The 14789-nt window shown below is 42.8% G+C and overlaps 2 protein-coding genes across 5 annotated transcripts in view; both read left to right on the top strand.

Moving 5' to 3' along the window:
• Window positions 1–14789, top strand: part of TMEM131L (transmembrane 131 like) — a 164146-nt gene that overhangs the window by 8872 nt on the left and 140485 nt on the right. For all 4 annotated transcript variants that reach the window (XM_074993153.1, XM_074993152.1, XM_074993151.1 and 1 more), the window contains exon 3: window positions 7710–7753. In XM_074993153.1, coding sequence (XP_074849254.1) covers window positions 7710–7753 — 44 coding nt within the window. The remainder of the gene's footprint in view (window positions 1–7709; window positions 7754–14789) is intronic.
• On the top strand, window positions 1381–3503 carry LOC142012606 (uncharacterized). Its single transcript, XM_074993165.1, has 3 exons — window positions 1381–1571; window positions 2651–2760; window positions 2930–3503. Exons 1-3 carry the CDS (start codon window positions 1411–1413, stop codon window positions 3316–3318), a joined length of 660 nt encoding a protein of 219 aa, XP_074849266.1. The 5' UTR covers window positions 1381–1410; the 3' UTR covers window positions 3319–3503.

Genomic DNA, 14789 nt, shown 5'->3' with positions numbered 1-14789 from the left:
TTGTTAACAATCAAAATTGCAGCAGCAGCTCTGGCCCCGGGTCAACTCATGCTGGTTTACAGGACTTGGAGCGATGTTAGAGGTTCCCACCTGAGCGGGAACTGGCTTTGAGACCCTAGCCAGGATTCAAAGCCAAAGCTCGTACCTGAGTGAGAGAATCTACACTGCTATTTTTAACCCTGTACAGTGAGTCTGAGTGAGCTGACCCTGGCTCTGAGATGCGCTGCTGTGGGATTTTATTTTTTTTAATTTGCAGTGTAGGTACACCCGAAGAGAGCTCAGTATGAGTCAGAGTCTGAGACAGAGGGGTTGTTTGCACGCACCAGCTACTGTTGAAGTCTTGGGTTGCATTACGGTGGAACTCTAGAATTACAAACACCTTAAGACTGGGGTAGTTGTAATTCTGAACAAAATCTTATCACTGTTGTTTTAAAAGTTTATAAGCGAACATTGACTTAATACAGCTTTGACACTTTACTATGCAGAAGACAAAATGCTGCTTTTAACTTAATCTTAACTTTTAATCTTAATTTAAGGCTGCATCTATGCTACGAGATAAAATTGAATTTCAAGGCAGTAGCTTGATACTAAAACATGCCTCTCTTTACCCGTAACACTGTTAAATCGATTTATTGATCCGTAATACCGATTACAAAAATGGATATTACCAGACAGGTATAAAGGTTTAAAATCTCAAATCAAGGCAAGTGTGGGAGCACCATATCCTTAATTCGAATTTGTTAGCCTCCGGAAGTGTCCCGTAAGTATCCCACAAAGCTACGCGGTGACCCTCCAAGTATGGCTGCTTCATTGTATGCTGCTCTCCAGGTGTGCAGGAGGAAGGTCAAAGTAATCTGTGAAGTTTTGATTGAATTTGAATGGGAATTTAGCAGCCCAGCCCTGCAAATAAAAAGGGCATCCATTATGGAAAAAATCCTTTGCCCGTCGTGTCACTTCACATTGGTAGCCATCACACAGCACAGGGAGCAATTTTTGGTAGCCCTGTACAACAACCATGAGCACTCAGGATAGTGATCTGCCTAGCATGTCTCAGGCTTGCAAGAAAGCCCCAACTTGGGCCCACCACGAGATTCTGGATCTCATTTCCATTTGGGGTGACCAATCGGTGGCCAAGAGAAACATGACAGTCTATGATCAGGTGTTGCCTGAGATGACCGCCTGAGGTTACTCCTGGGACTCCATGCAATTCTGAGTGAAGGTTAAAGAACTCCGGCAGGCCTATAAAACGTCCAGGAAGCCAACCAGCGGTCAGGGCAGCTCCGCAGACCTGCTGCTATTATCAACAGCTGCACGTGCTTATGGGGACCGACCCCACCAAGGAGCTCGTACTGAATCACAACACTTGTGGAGGCCCTGGTATGGAGTTTGGGGTGAGCCCAGAGGAGCAGGATGGCCATGGAGGAAGAGGACAACGGAGAGGAGCAACAAGCAGGGGACAGAGGAAGTTGTTCCAGACAGCCCAAAGCTCTTCAGCGTCCACTTGGAACTGTTCCCCTCCACGCTGGTCACTTCCACCCCAGTCCCCTAGCCCTCTGGAGCAAGTGGTTCATGTGAGTATTTATTCTGCATGCTAGAAGTGGGTTGGAGGTGGGTATAGCTGTTGGGTTGTGTATGGGTACAGGTTTGCTAGCTCTTCTTCTGTGCCCCTCAGAACAGGCTGTTAATGTTTCCTGGGATGGAGTACTTCTCCTTTTTGGAGATCTCCTTGAAGGCCTCATTCAGGCACTTTTATATTTTTTTCGTGAGGTTTTTGGGCAGGCCTGACTTGTTCCGGCTTACACCGTAGCACACCTTGTCACTCCTGACAACCAGATAGTGATCTAGTGTCATGGCACCACACAGCTGTTTAGCAAATTTTCCAGGCTTTTGGCCACACAGCAGGAGTAGCTGTTCTTTCTCCATATCTGTTGGTTTTAGGAGAGTAATTCTTCTTTGGCAACCTTCAGAAGCATGGGAATTTGCATCTGTTTTTTTTTTAAAACATGCTTCCTGCCCCTTTACATTGTCCTGCAGCAGCCAATGGGTGCTCCATTCCCCACCCCACAGTGTGATTTGCAGCCTTTGGGGGGGTGTTTCCTACCATGTCCCTTTCCAACCAGCATTTCTTTTCATTTTTATGACCCCCCCTGTGTTATGCTGATGCTGGGTTCTGCTGGGCTTTTCCCATCCCATGTCTCCTTCCCCCAGCATTTCTTTTTGTTTTTCAGGACTCCCCCACTGCTGGCCTCTGCTGTGCTTTTCCCATGCAATGTCTCCTTCCTTCAGCATTTCTTTGCATTTTCCTGGGCTCCCACGGTGCCCCACAGCTATCAGGCTCTGCTGGACATTTCCCCTCACAACCCCGTTTCCCCCAGCATTGCTTTTGACTTTTTTTTTTTTTTGCAGGACTCCCTGGTGCCAAATGGCTGCCAGGCTCTGCTGGGCATTTCCCCTACCATGTCCCTTTCCAAGCACCATTTGTTTTCAGTTCTCAGGAATACCCTGAGCCACATGGGGAGTTCCTCTGCTGTTTTTTTCCCGTCCCATGATCCTTTACATTCAGCCCACCTTTGGATATTTTTTTTTCCTTTACATTATTTTTATTGTGTATTGAAGCCGCATCCTAGCCATCTTTTTTTCATTGCTACAGGCCACCTGCCCATGACACCTGTCGGCGGCTCCTGCTTTGCAGACCTTCCCATTCCCACCCAAAGAGGACGATTGCTGATAACTTGCCATGTTCACAAAGCAATGTGCTGGGTAAGTGATGGCAAGTGAGGTATTGTGAAATGCACATTTACCGTCCCATCCTTAATAACCCGTGTGTCCTTCAAAAGTATACTTTCAGTGATAGTACACTGAAAGATGCATTCGTTGCACTTCAAAGCAGATTGTGAATTGTATCTTAATTTTGACCTTCATTTTCCAGGTACAGTGCCCAATGTTCCAGAGAAAACCAGGAGATGTGAGAAATGCAAACAAGATCTGATCCTGCAGCACATGGAAAACATTGAGGCAGAGCACAAAAACCTGACAAGGGACAGTGGTCAATGGCGTCCCAATACAGCTGAGTGGTGTCAGAGTCAAGTAAACTTCAGTGTGAGAATGCTTGACCTGCAGCAGCAGCAATTGTCAAATATGAATGAGGTTGTGGCAAAGTTCATAAAAGCCATTACTGAGCAGATGGAGGTCCTGCGCTCCCCGCTGCAGCTGCAGGGGGACTCCCAACCCAGCGGGGTATCAGCTGATACCTGCTGGTTGGGGTCCCCTGAGGAGAGGATGTCCACCCCCGTCGTCACAGTCCCCTCACATGAGTAGAGAGGGGAGGTCTACCCTGCTGCTCGAGCCCCAGTGGCCACTGCAAGAAGCTCTTCAAGAATACTTGAGAAGGCTTCTTTTCCCAGCCACTTAAATCTCCCCCGCCCCCCGGGCAAAATAAAATCATTCTTTTGAGCTGGGTGTGATTTCTTGTCCTGCAGGAGTGGAGGGGAATACAAATCCAGCCGAGTGGGTGGGGGAAGGGTGAGTGCTCCGAAGGCACGGCTGCCCAGCAGTACTTCCTTGTCTGCAGCAGACGCGCAGCTGAAGGAACCAAGTCGGTGAGGAGGAAGCGGGGACACTGAAGGCACAGCTGCCTGCCACATGCATTCTATTTACTGCAACTTAACCCCCTCCCATCAAGCAAGAGCATTCATTCATTATGGCACAGTGTGATTTATTGGCATTATGGCAGAGAAATATGTTGATAGCATGTGCACTACAAATCAATCATAAAGGTGTTTCTTAAAGCATCCCTTACTGCTGCAGCCTGAGCGTACCTACTGGTGGATGGCTGTGTAAGCGGCTGCGAGTAAGCCCTGCCTATTGCCTCCACTTCAGAATTCTAGACAGACGGGAAAGTCTCCCACCTGAATTCACATATGTTGTTCAAAATAGCGCACACTGTAATAACGGTGGGGACATCAGCTTCAGAAACGTCCAAATGGCTCAATAAACATTGGAACCTCTCTTTCAAATGTCTTTCCATGATCATTTTGCACCTGCTTGGTCTGTGATTAAAGTTTTCCTTGTTGGGGTCCGGGGCTCCTGTGTAGGGTTTCATCAGGCAGGGAAGCAGAGGGGTAAGCAGGGTTGCCCAATATAACAATCAGCACCTCCACGTCGCCAATCTTGATTTTCTGATCAGGGGAAGACATCCCACCCAGGAGCTTTTGGTACAGTCCCGAATTTCAGAATATGTGCATGTCGTGAACCCTCCTGGACCAGCCAGCGTTGATTTTGGTAAAACGACCGTTGAGCTTCCAACCCCTCCATGACCATGGAGAAGTACCCCTTTCGATTTATGTACTCTGAGGCCAAGTGGGCCGGGGCCATGATGGGGATGTGCATGCCATCTATTGCCCCACCGCAGTTAGGGAAGCCCTGGGCAGTAAAGCCATCCACTATGGCCTGTACACTTCCCAGGGTTACAGTCTTCAGGAGGAGAAACCAATACATTGCATGGGCCACCTCCATCGCTACAGGCCCCACTATAGAGCTACCCACCCGGAACTGATTTGCCACTGACCAATAAATGTCGGGTTGCAAACTTCCACAGTGCAGTTACCACTTGCTTCTGAACCATTAAAGCCTGCCTCATTTTGATGTTGTTGTGCTTTGGGGGGGCGCCAACACATGACAAAGTTCCATAAAGGTGGACTTGCACATGCAAAAGTTCTGCATCCACTGCTGGTCATCCTGGGACTCCAAAGGATGTGATCCCACCAGTGTGCGTTGGTCTCTTGAGTCCAACACCGCCGTTCCACTGTGGGCAGTGCAGTCATGGCAGCCACCAGCTCTGAGTTCTTGGACTGCAGTTGGGATAAGTGGTGTTCTAAACCACCATCCTCGTCGTCAGCAGCAGCAGCAGCACCAGTAGGTTAGCCAAACGTCATTGAGTTTTGGAATACAAGGACAAATTGTGTGACAGTCGCTTTGGTTGCTGAAACAATCTGTGCTGTGAGTTGGAGAGTTCGTGGATCCATGCTTCCGCTGGAATGCTGCAACAGGAAACAGCACTATCTCCAGTTCTTTTTTCGTGCGGTTAGTGATATAGTGAATTCTGGGACAGTGCTTGAAATTCTGGGATGCCAGCATGAAACATGAAATACCCTCAAGAAACCGGGGCTAAGGCACTGTGGGATAGGTACTCACAATGCAGTGCTCATGCTGTCAAACTTGCACAGGGCAATGGGGATGAGGAGATTCAACATGGGAAAAAGGTGAGTCGAATTTCAAGAAGCTTTGTGAACGCTTTATTCAAGTTCGTAGTATCGAGGTTAAGTATTCAAATTTATTATATATTGAATTTTTCTTGTCGTGTAGATGCAGCCTAAGTGAAGCAAGCACAGACACGGCTTCCTTACCTTGTCAAATCTCTTTTTAAACTTCCCCTTAGTAGTTGACGTATACCACAGCACTGTATTGCATTTGCTCTTTTTTAGTCTCTGCTGCTGCCTGATTGCATACTTCCTGTTTCAAATGAGATGTTTGCCTGATCCATCAGTTTGTAATTCTGGTGTTCCTAATGCTGAGGTTCTACTTTACTACATTTCTCCTAATGCAGTGTTGGGGTGATTGTGGTCCAGGGTACATACAGATAATACAGACAATTGTCCAGTGTTAGCTCGTGGCTGCCCTGCCAAATATGGGACTCCACCACATGCTTTCTAGCCCAATACACACAGCTGTCCACGTGCTGGATCTTGATTTTGAATAAGTTTTGGAGGGAAGAGGTTGGTTGTCATGGAAAACTTCATTGCCAGCTATGTTGTGAGGTCAGGACACTTTGGTCTACCTCCAGAACAGGTTAGATTTTGGATGGCTGAGGTTCAGGCTGGCAACTGCCTAGATAACATTGTTCTACTAAGCTGTCGTTCTATCCTGAAGAGTCAATGAAGTGATGCTTAATTACACTCGCTGCCTGCTTGTTCCTCACAGATAATGATGACAGATTGGTAGCCTTTGACAGCTAGAAGAAGGAAAATACTGCTAGAGTGAGAAGGCACGTTCTAAGTCAAGAATGCCTGAAGTGTTACATCACAGCTGTGTGACAGATACAGGGCATCTTTGCTATTATCACCTGAGAATGTGAAGTTCTGATCAGTAGAACCATTTAAGAATGGTGAAGAACCTGGTGATACAGAATAAGGCAAAACAGGATCAGATTTGAAGTTTCATGCTTGGAGAACATGAAAGGCTGTGGAGAGCATCACTCAGAATCAGAGTAGTCTTTGTGATCTAGCTGTTTTGGAGGGATTCAAATTTGAAGCCTCATAGAGGTTGTGAGTCATAGGGAACAATGGGAAACTGGATTTAGCTTGCTCCTAGGTGGCAAAGTCTAGTGAAGGAAGATGATTGCCAACTCCACCCTTCAGGTACTAACATCTGTAATTAAGCTGATGCTGAAGTGAGGTGAGTGAAGTGCGGGTAGATTTCTAACATCCATTTTTAAAAAAAGTTTATTAAAAAAAAAGTTTTTAAGTTCTCAGTTTTTTTTAATTCCTGGCAGTTACAAGCCTGGGTATGGAATGAAAATTGTGTTTGTCTCTTCGGTTGATGATCTGCTTCTGGCAATGGATAAAGATAAGCTTTTTGTGTCCTTTTATTTAAAAAAAAATCTATCAGATGCTTTTAATGCCATTAACCAATGATGTATTGATGTGTTTGCTGACCCTGGCAAAGGTAGACATAATTGTATCTGAGTGAACCTTGTGGGACTTTCAGCTTGTGCATCAGTAACTGACAAAATTTATTGTTTGTACTTGGCAAGGTGACTGACTGACCATTTCATAAAAATGCTAATCTGACTAAAGTTGTCCTTTACTTTGTCATCGCAAATTGGATTGGTGAACCCTAGTTCGTATTATATCTGAAGATCGCTGGTGGGTTTCAGCTAGTTCAGAACACAGCTATTTGCCTGTTTTTAAAGGGGTTTCCTGCAACAAGCATATTAAATCAAAGCTCTATTTCACTTTGGCATGCAATTCAAAAGGTTTTGAGCTACAAGTTGTCGTGCTTAGTGTCTTCTATATTTTGGAGACCTTTTGTTATTTCTGCAGTTGGGAGCAGCTGTGATGCTTGAACTCATAGGCCATAGAAATGTGTGTGATCTTCTGTGTTCATTGGAGTCCTACATTTAGGAGCTTGTCTGGCCACAGGAAGGGAAGCAAATGCCAGAGCTTAGACTTTCAAGGTGTTTTGGGATCTGTTTTCTCAGACTTTGGATAATGAATGCCTTGAATGAGCATATGTGCTTTTACAGGGGAACCGATTGATCTTTATGATTTGGGAGTGTTTAATGTTGGTATTAGTTTATCTTTAATTCTTGCTGTATGCTTTTAATTGTTTTAATTGTACAAGTGCATCAAATTCTGATTTGGTGCTTTTGTACAATTGGAAATAAATAAATTAGATCAAAGTTTGGAAAAAATAATGGATTAACCATATTAAGTGACAAAAAAATCCTAAATCTTGGCTAGATGATATCTGATTACTTAAGCGTGTAGAATTTCTTTGTACTGAATGGAGCTACATAATTATTATTACTGGCTTTTTACTAGTGAATTATGGTTATGTCAATTTCAGTGGGCTTAGAAGCACGGTGCATTTCCATTGTACACTGTTATGATATTTAAATCCTTACATATTACTTCTTTTCTGTTCGTTAGGCTGATTCTGAGGAGGATGTGGAAGAGCATCCACAAGAGCAAAGGTAAGCAAAACCCAAATTAAACCATGGAGATCAGCATTCATCTCAGCCTATAAAACCGCATTGTACGCTTAAAAACACATGCAGTTGTCACTGAACAGGGATTAGTTAGAACGAGAAGTATTCTCACATATCACATGTTATTTTATAATAAACTTGCAATAGCTATGACATTAAAGCTGGAGTGCTTATATCATTAGCCATTATTTGTAGTACTAACTGACTGTTGCTGTGAAGCTGGATTTAAGTATTGTTCTTTATTATGATCAGAAAATTGATCTTGCCTTTTTTCTTCCTAATTTTTAACTGTCGTATTTGATTTATATGGTTTTTGCATATAAAGATTTTAAAATTTGCAAATGGACTTTATATATCTTTCATAACATACATAGTTGTAGTGGATCTTAAATTCCATTTGTAAATTGTAATAGTCTTATACTGTTGCTGATGTGTTATCCTTTGGGTAGTACAATGATAAATGTAGTAGAATAACTGGGAGGGAGGGAGGATCATTTGCACTTCACTATTATAGGTTTCATGAGCTTTCAGTTTCTTGAAGTTAAACAATACAGATCTGAAGAAATGTAGCTCTTAACTGTTTCTGTTAAAGTTAGTCCTTTAATTTTGAAGGGTTGGGTAGTATGGAGGGCTGCAGATGTGTCATAGCATACTTTAAGTCACAGAAAAGGCATAGTAAATTAAGTTAGTCATGGGTTTAGGGAAGGTGGTATGTATGTAAAGCCCTCGGTATAAAAATTCAGCTGTCTCTGCCTCCAAGTGCAATACACACGAATACTTATGCATTTGTCAACAAACGCAGAAAAAAACCACCGAGGAAACAAACTCTAGGGAGGTGACCAGTATGCCAGTGTTCTTCTCCACTCCTGTTTTCTCCTCCCCCTGCTAGGGATATAAAATCCCATTTACTTAGTTAACCCGTTAAATTTTTAGCGGGTTAACTGATTAAGTGGGTGGTGGGGGTACCAGATTAGGCTGGAGAGGCCTCCCTGCCCTGCCGCAGATGGGCTACACTGGCCAGGCTGGCTGCCATGGACCAGAGCTGCTGCGGCTGGGCTGGAATGCCCCCCTGCCCACAGCAGGCCCCTCAGGACTGGAGTGGCCCACAACAGATGAGGTGCTGCTCCAGCCTGTACCAGTTAACCCTAACTGGTAGGCCTCATCCGTTTAGGGTGAAGCCTGCTGGTTAGCCATTAATATCCCTACTCCCTACCGATGGTACATCGACCACCTGCAGCAGCAATCTCTCCACCCTGGGCACTGGTACTCTGTTTCCAAGCTGATGAGGAGGTGGTTTCTGGGAAGTGGGGGATGAGGGGAATGAAAATAAGTCTACCCCAGCCCAGCGAATAGGGCAGGCCCTTGGTGGGGGCAGATGGAAATGTGAGCCCGTCTCGTACTCCAGCCCACAGTAACAGAAAGGTAGCTGTGTTGGTCTGTATTCTAACAAAACAAAACACCAGCCATGCAGCACTTTAAAGGCTAACAAAATGATTTATTAGGTGATGAGCAGATCAATAGCATTTGCAGCACAGACTGATATACATATGATACAGCGGTCGAAAAAAAAAAAAAAGCCCAAAAAAACCCCAACCTGCATTAAAAAGTGACAAGTCAAGTACATAAGACTGGAGGGGGATTGAAGGGTATGGGATATTAAGTGTCGTGCCTGAGATCATTATGGACATCAAAGGAAAGGAAGCAGTGCTTGTAATATCAGAACCAAAAAGCTGTCCAGTAGCACATTGAAGACTAACAAACTAACAGTACTTGTAATGTGTGAGGTAATTTCTGTCTTTCTTCATACCAAGTGTTCACAAATCTCCCTGTGCAATCTGTTTTTGAAGTCACTTTGTTGCAGGAAGGATATTTTCAGCTCTTTAACAGAATGGCCTACTTTATTGAAATGCTCACTGTTGAGATTCCTGATGTCTGCTCTGTGTCCATTTATTCTTTGATGAAGTGTTTGCCTGGCTTGTCCAATGTACATAGTAGAGGGATATTGCTGGCACATAATGGCACATATATAACATTGGTCGAGGTGCACAAGAATGAGCCCTTGATCTTGTAATGATTATGTCCAGTGATGTGAATAAATATGTGGACAACTTTGACAATGGGGTGTGTTGCAAGGAAAAGTTCCAGGATTAATATTACTGTTGTGTACCCTGTGATTGCTAGGGAGAATCTTTCTTAGGTTAGGAGGTTGTCTGAAGAAGAGAACAGGCCTGTTATCTAGGGCATTCTGGAGTGTAGTGTCATGATCTAGAGTAGGTTGTAGGTTTTTAATGATGTGTTGCAGGGGATTGAGGTGTGGGCTATAGGTGATGACAAGTGGTGTTTTGTTATTGATCTTCTTGGGCCTATCTTGAAGTAGCTGGTTTCTGAATATTGGTCTGGCCCTGTCAATCTGTTGTTTTTTGTTTTTTTTTTTACTTCTCCCAGTGGGTAATTAAGTTTCATGAATGATTGGAAGAGTTCTTGAAGATTTTGGTCTCTGTCGGTAGGATCAGAGCAGATGCGATTGTATCTAAGGGCTTGACTATAAATGATGGATCATGTGGTGTGTGCTGGGTGGAAGCTGGAGGCATGTAGGTAAATGTAGCAGTCAGTGGGCTTCTGGTAGAGAGTGGTGTTGATGTGGCCATCAGTGATTTGTACTGTCGTGTCCAGGAATGTGTATCTCATGTGGAATAGTCAAGGCCAGAGTCTCTTCACCATGTGTCCAAATGATAAAGATGTCATTGATGTAGCATAAGTAAAGGAGGGGTAATAGGAGGGGTTGGGATTCAGATGGTATGTTTGAGTGAATTTGGTGTTCCTTAAGTAGATGATGTAGTTTCCTCTGATGTTACTTTAGAATTCCAAAAGGAAGGGGTCTGTAAAATGTGGTGTTGGAGAGTTGTCTAGCTGCCTCCTGTTCATAGTCTGATTTATTTGTGATGACAACAGCACCCCCTTTGTCAGCTGGCTTGATTGTAATGTCTGAGTTATTTTTGAGACTGGACAGCATTAGAGTTCAGCACAGTTGAGACTGTTTTTCATTTGGTGGCATTTGCATATAATGTCAGTCATTTTGTTAGTCCTTAAAATGCACGACTGCTGTTTTGTTTCATCTCATAGTGGTGGTTCCTGTCCCGCAGGTTTGGGCTCAGCTCCCTGCTCCAGGTGCTCTGATGTCATTCACAGAGTCTTGGGCCCACTCAGATCTCGTTTAGCCATCCTCTCTGTCATTATGAAAACTTAAGTCAGTGGTACTGTGATCCCAGGCTCCACGACTGAGGAGCCAGGCCCAGCTGTGGAGGACAGGAGCCATTGCTAGGAGGTGAGGGCAGGGTGGACTCACTTTCCTGGACCTCACCCCCCATCACTCCTCTCCTCACTGGACTGGTGTGGAGTTGCTTTTCATAGGTACGGGTCCGCTGTTATCAGGGAAATGCTGCTTAAAGTAATGTAAACAAAAAAAAGTCAGGGTGTCCATGACAAACCCACAACCCTAGTAAATATCATCACACTCCCCCCCCCCCCACATATTTTGTTTTCTCTTAAGTGTCTGGATTAAAGTATTTGAAAAACTATTAATGAAACAGTTTAGTGTTTGGGACTTGTTAGTGTGGGCATGCCTTTCAGTGCCACGCAAGTCATACAGATCACAAGATTTAAAATACATAAATGCTTTAGATGTAATGCAACAATGTATTAATAACTGGGGTTATGGGGGAAAAAGCTTGTTTCAGTCAGCCAATTTCTTTGCTTTTAGCTAAAGTAATTAAATGTGTACAAACACAGGATTTCATTACCTTGTTAATTATTGGTAAAGGACAGCTGTTGGGTGATCTGGACCGCACTGCAGCCCTCCCCCAGCTAAACTTTCTTGCATCAGGAACCATGCTGAGGTCAGGGACATGCTTAGCCCAGGACAGAATCAAAGCTGTTACTTCTGTTGTCTCTAAAGTTCTACAGAATGGTAAAGATGGTATTAGAATGGAATAGCACAGTTGCTAGTACCTCAGTCAGTTTCTGGTTTACCGTTCCTGCCCATGTACTGCATGTGATTCCTGCCCAAGATATTTAGTGTACTAAATATTTAGATATTTAGGATTCTATGATGGTACTAGGTATAATTTGTTCCTTGTTTTTCCCTTCAAAGAAAGGTCAGATTCATTAGGCAGTGTTACTTGGGCAAAACTTACATTGCCTGAGTAAGGACTAGGTGTCTTGTCCTGCTGTTAGTGCCTGTGACCTGTAAGATTTTCCAGGCAAGGTTTTTAATGCATCTCTAAGCTTTGTTGAGATGAAGTCAAGACTAACTGAAGATGGTGTTTGTGCTTTTGATTATCTGCCAGAAACATGAGCCTTGAGTTGAAATATCCTTTGATGTTTGCTTTTCCCCATGTGACTGGCTCAAAGGGCAATACTAATAAGAATATTGGTAAAACATTAAAATAGTTCCTAAGATTGTGATAGGTCCTGTGACCAATTTTTAACTAATCAGATTGTTTTAAAATATACTTTAATGGCTAATATATCTCAAATATAGAACTTAGTTCTGAAAGTAAAGTTTCAGATGCACTGCACGCTTAAATTATTTTCATACTTGAGTGCTCTGGGAAATTTATCTATGTAGCTCACAATTTGCATGAAGCTGTTCTTTTTGTATTTCTAGTGTATGCACCAATTATTTGGACATTGAGACTAGGGACTAGAAGTGATAGCTGAGAAGAGCACTAATAAGAATAGGATTTCACTCTCTGTTTTTCTTTTCAGTTTCTGTTTCATTCACTTGGTTCATGTTGTGGGCTGAAATGCTGGAAACACATTTCTTTTTCCTAAAGCTGTGAAGAAGCTACTTGGTAGCATACCGTATCATGTAGTTGAGAATGTACGTATATCAGTCAGAGCTAGGAGACTCCCAAGGCATGGGAAGGAAATTAGTGCACACTGTTGATATTGCTAAAAGAAGCAGGTGTAAAAGGAGCCAATGGTGAAAGTGTATCAAAGTGGTCTCCAGTGCTGATGAAGGCAGACGGAGTTCTGGGTCTTGGGACTTACAGGGAAAAAAAAATTCTCAAAGCATTACACTGTCTGTGCTGTCTAATGCTAGGTTAACAAGTTCTTTTGGGAGCTTGTTAATCTAATTTTAGAGAAATGATCACTAAGGCAGTAAAAGTCTATGAACTGATTTCCTGTTCATGTGCATCTCAGAAACACCCTTTTGAGGTGTGCTTTGTATTGTGTTATTTTTGTACCCAAGTTTCTACATAGGCTTATGCTAAAGTGATTTTAAAAACAAAAATATGGAAAGGATTGCCAAAACCGTTTTGGTCATAAATTTTGGAAAGAAACTTTCACCAATAAGTCAGAAATGCTTTGTTTGGAGTTCTGTGGGTTGGCAGATGTCTGACGTGAGTGGGGGGAGGAAGGAGAGTTAGATGATGCTAGTTACCTAGCATGTGTGGGTGACTGCTTGGATTCTCCTGGGTAGCCTGCCTGTCTTCTGGCTATCTGGACCAAAATCAGTGTTGCATAGTCAGATGATTGGATGTACTTTTTTGAAATACATTCTTAAACCAAATTAAAAGCTTCACTTAGTTCGAATAACCTTTTAAATTATTTCGAGTTTGTTAAAAAGTACATCTTCTCCTGCAGAGGTGAGAGGAAAGGTCTCTTTTTAAAAAAAAAAAAAAAAAAAAAGTTTGGCAAAAGGCTGTTAGCAAAAGAAAATCAATGACGTGTGCTGACACTTACTTCTTCAAACTGTTGAAACTTCAGAGTTTGAACTGCTGAATGTGAAGATGCAAATACTGCTTTTCTGGACTGAGGGAAGATAATGTCTGTAATGCTGCCCAATTTGCAAAAAGGGGGAAAGAGAGAGTACGGTAAGCTACAACAGGTCTTGTGGCCAGAGTTAATTTAGCTGAGGGTAAAAATTAAAAACCAGAAAGTGAAGTTGAAACCATTGAAAGAGGGTACGTGATACACCAAGCTACGATAAAGACTTTCTATTCCAAATTCCTATTATTTGGAAGAGAAAGACTTCAGCTTCTAGGACCAGAGCCTTTTTAGAATGGTCTGCTTCTGAGGATTTAAATGCATTAATTTTTATCATCCAGTTCTTTCACATTAGAACATGTGCATAGAGTACCCAAAGATATTGTTAAGTCAAGTGATCAACAGAGGCCCTTACCACTGAAATTTCTAATTATCCTTTATAAAGTCTTTATCATGTCTATTGGGGAAAAATGAAATTTTTCATTTGATTTATTTCAAAAACAGATCCTTTGGAGAAGAGTCTTGTTACAGTTTTTCAGGGGGAATTTTATAGGAAAGCTTACCCTAAAACTGTTTCTCACGTTGATTAATGTATGTAGAAGGAATGTTGCTCTGCACTTCTATATCATAAAGGCACACACAATGGTACTTAATGAGAAAGGGAAGGACTGACGACAGCTTTTTACAGTGCCATCTCCTTCCTCCCCCCCCACCGCAGTATTGTAGTAATAACAAATAGGATAGATGGTATTCTACCCACTTCAACAGATTAGACTGTGTTGTGCATAGACAACATATCTCAGTCAAACAGTTTTGATATGTTTGAATTTTCCTCTTGGCTAATTGAGAGGGCATTTGACCTGGCAGAATGGGACTACTTACCGTACTTGTAGATATAGACATGGAGTTGTTTCCAAATTCCCAAAGACTCAGTGGCTCGAGTGAGAGTTGGTGGTTAGAATTCTCATTTCTTGTCAAGGAAAATTAGTCTTGTTCATACCGGTGTTTTCTTTATTTGTGTAATAACTACCTCAGACTTGGCAAAGGCAACGGGGATAAATATAGTAGAGAATAACAAAGTAGCATTGAGTATTGCATTTGGCTAATTTTTCTTAGAGTTGGTCATTGAGATTTAGTTGACATTAGTGAGTATAATGAGTGTGTTATTCTTGCAAGGTTTTAAATGAATTTTGAAAAAGAGATGATTTTTCAGTTGCCATCCTGAGGGACAGAAAGGTGCAGGTTAAAT

This window comes from Carettochelys insculpta, chromosome 4, assembly GCF_033958435.1.
Source record: "Carettochelys insculpta isolate YL-2023 chromosome 4, ASM3395843v1, whole genome shotgun sequence".
Lineage (NCBI taxonomy): Eukaryota > Metazoa > Chordata > Testudines > Carettochelyidae > Carettochelys > Carettochelys insculpta.
The sequence above is the reverse complement of the archived record's forward strand: the minus strand, read 5'-3'. Positions and strand labels throughout refer to the sequence as shown.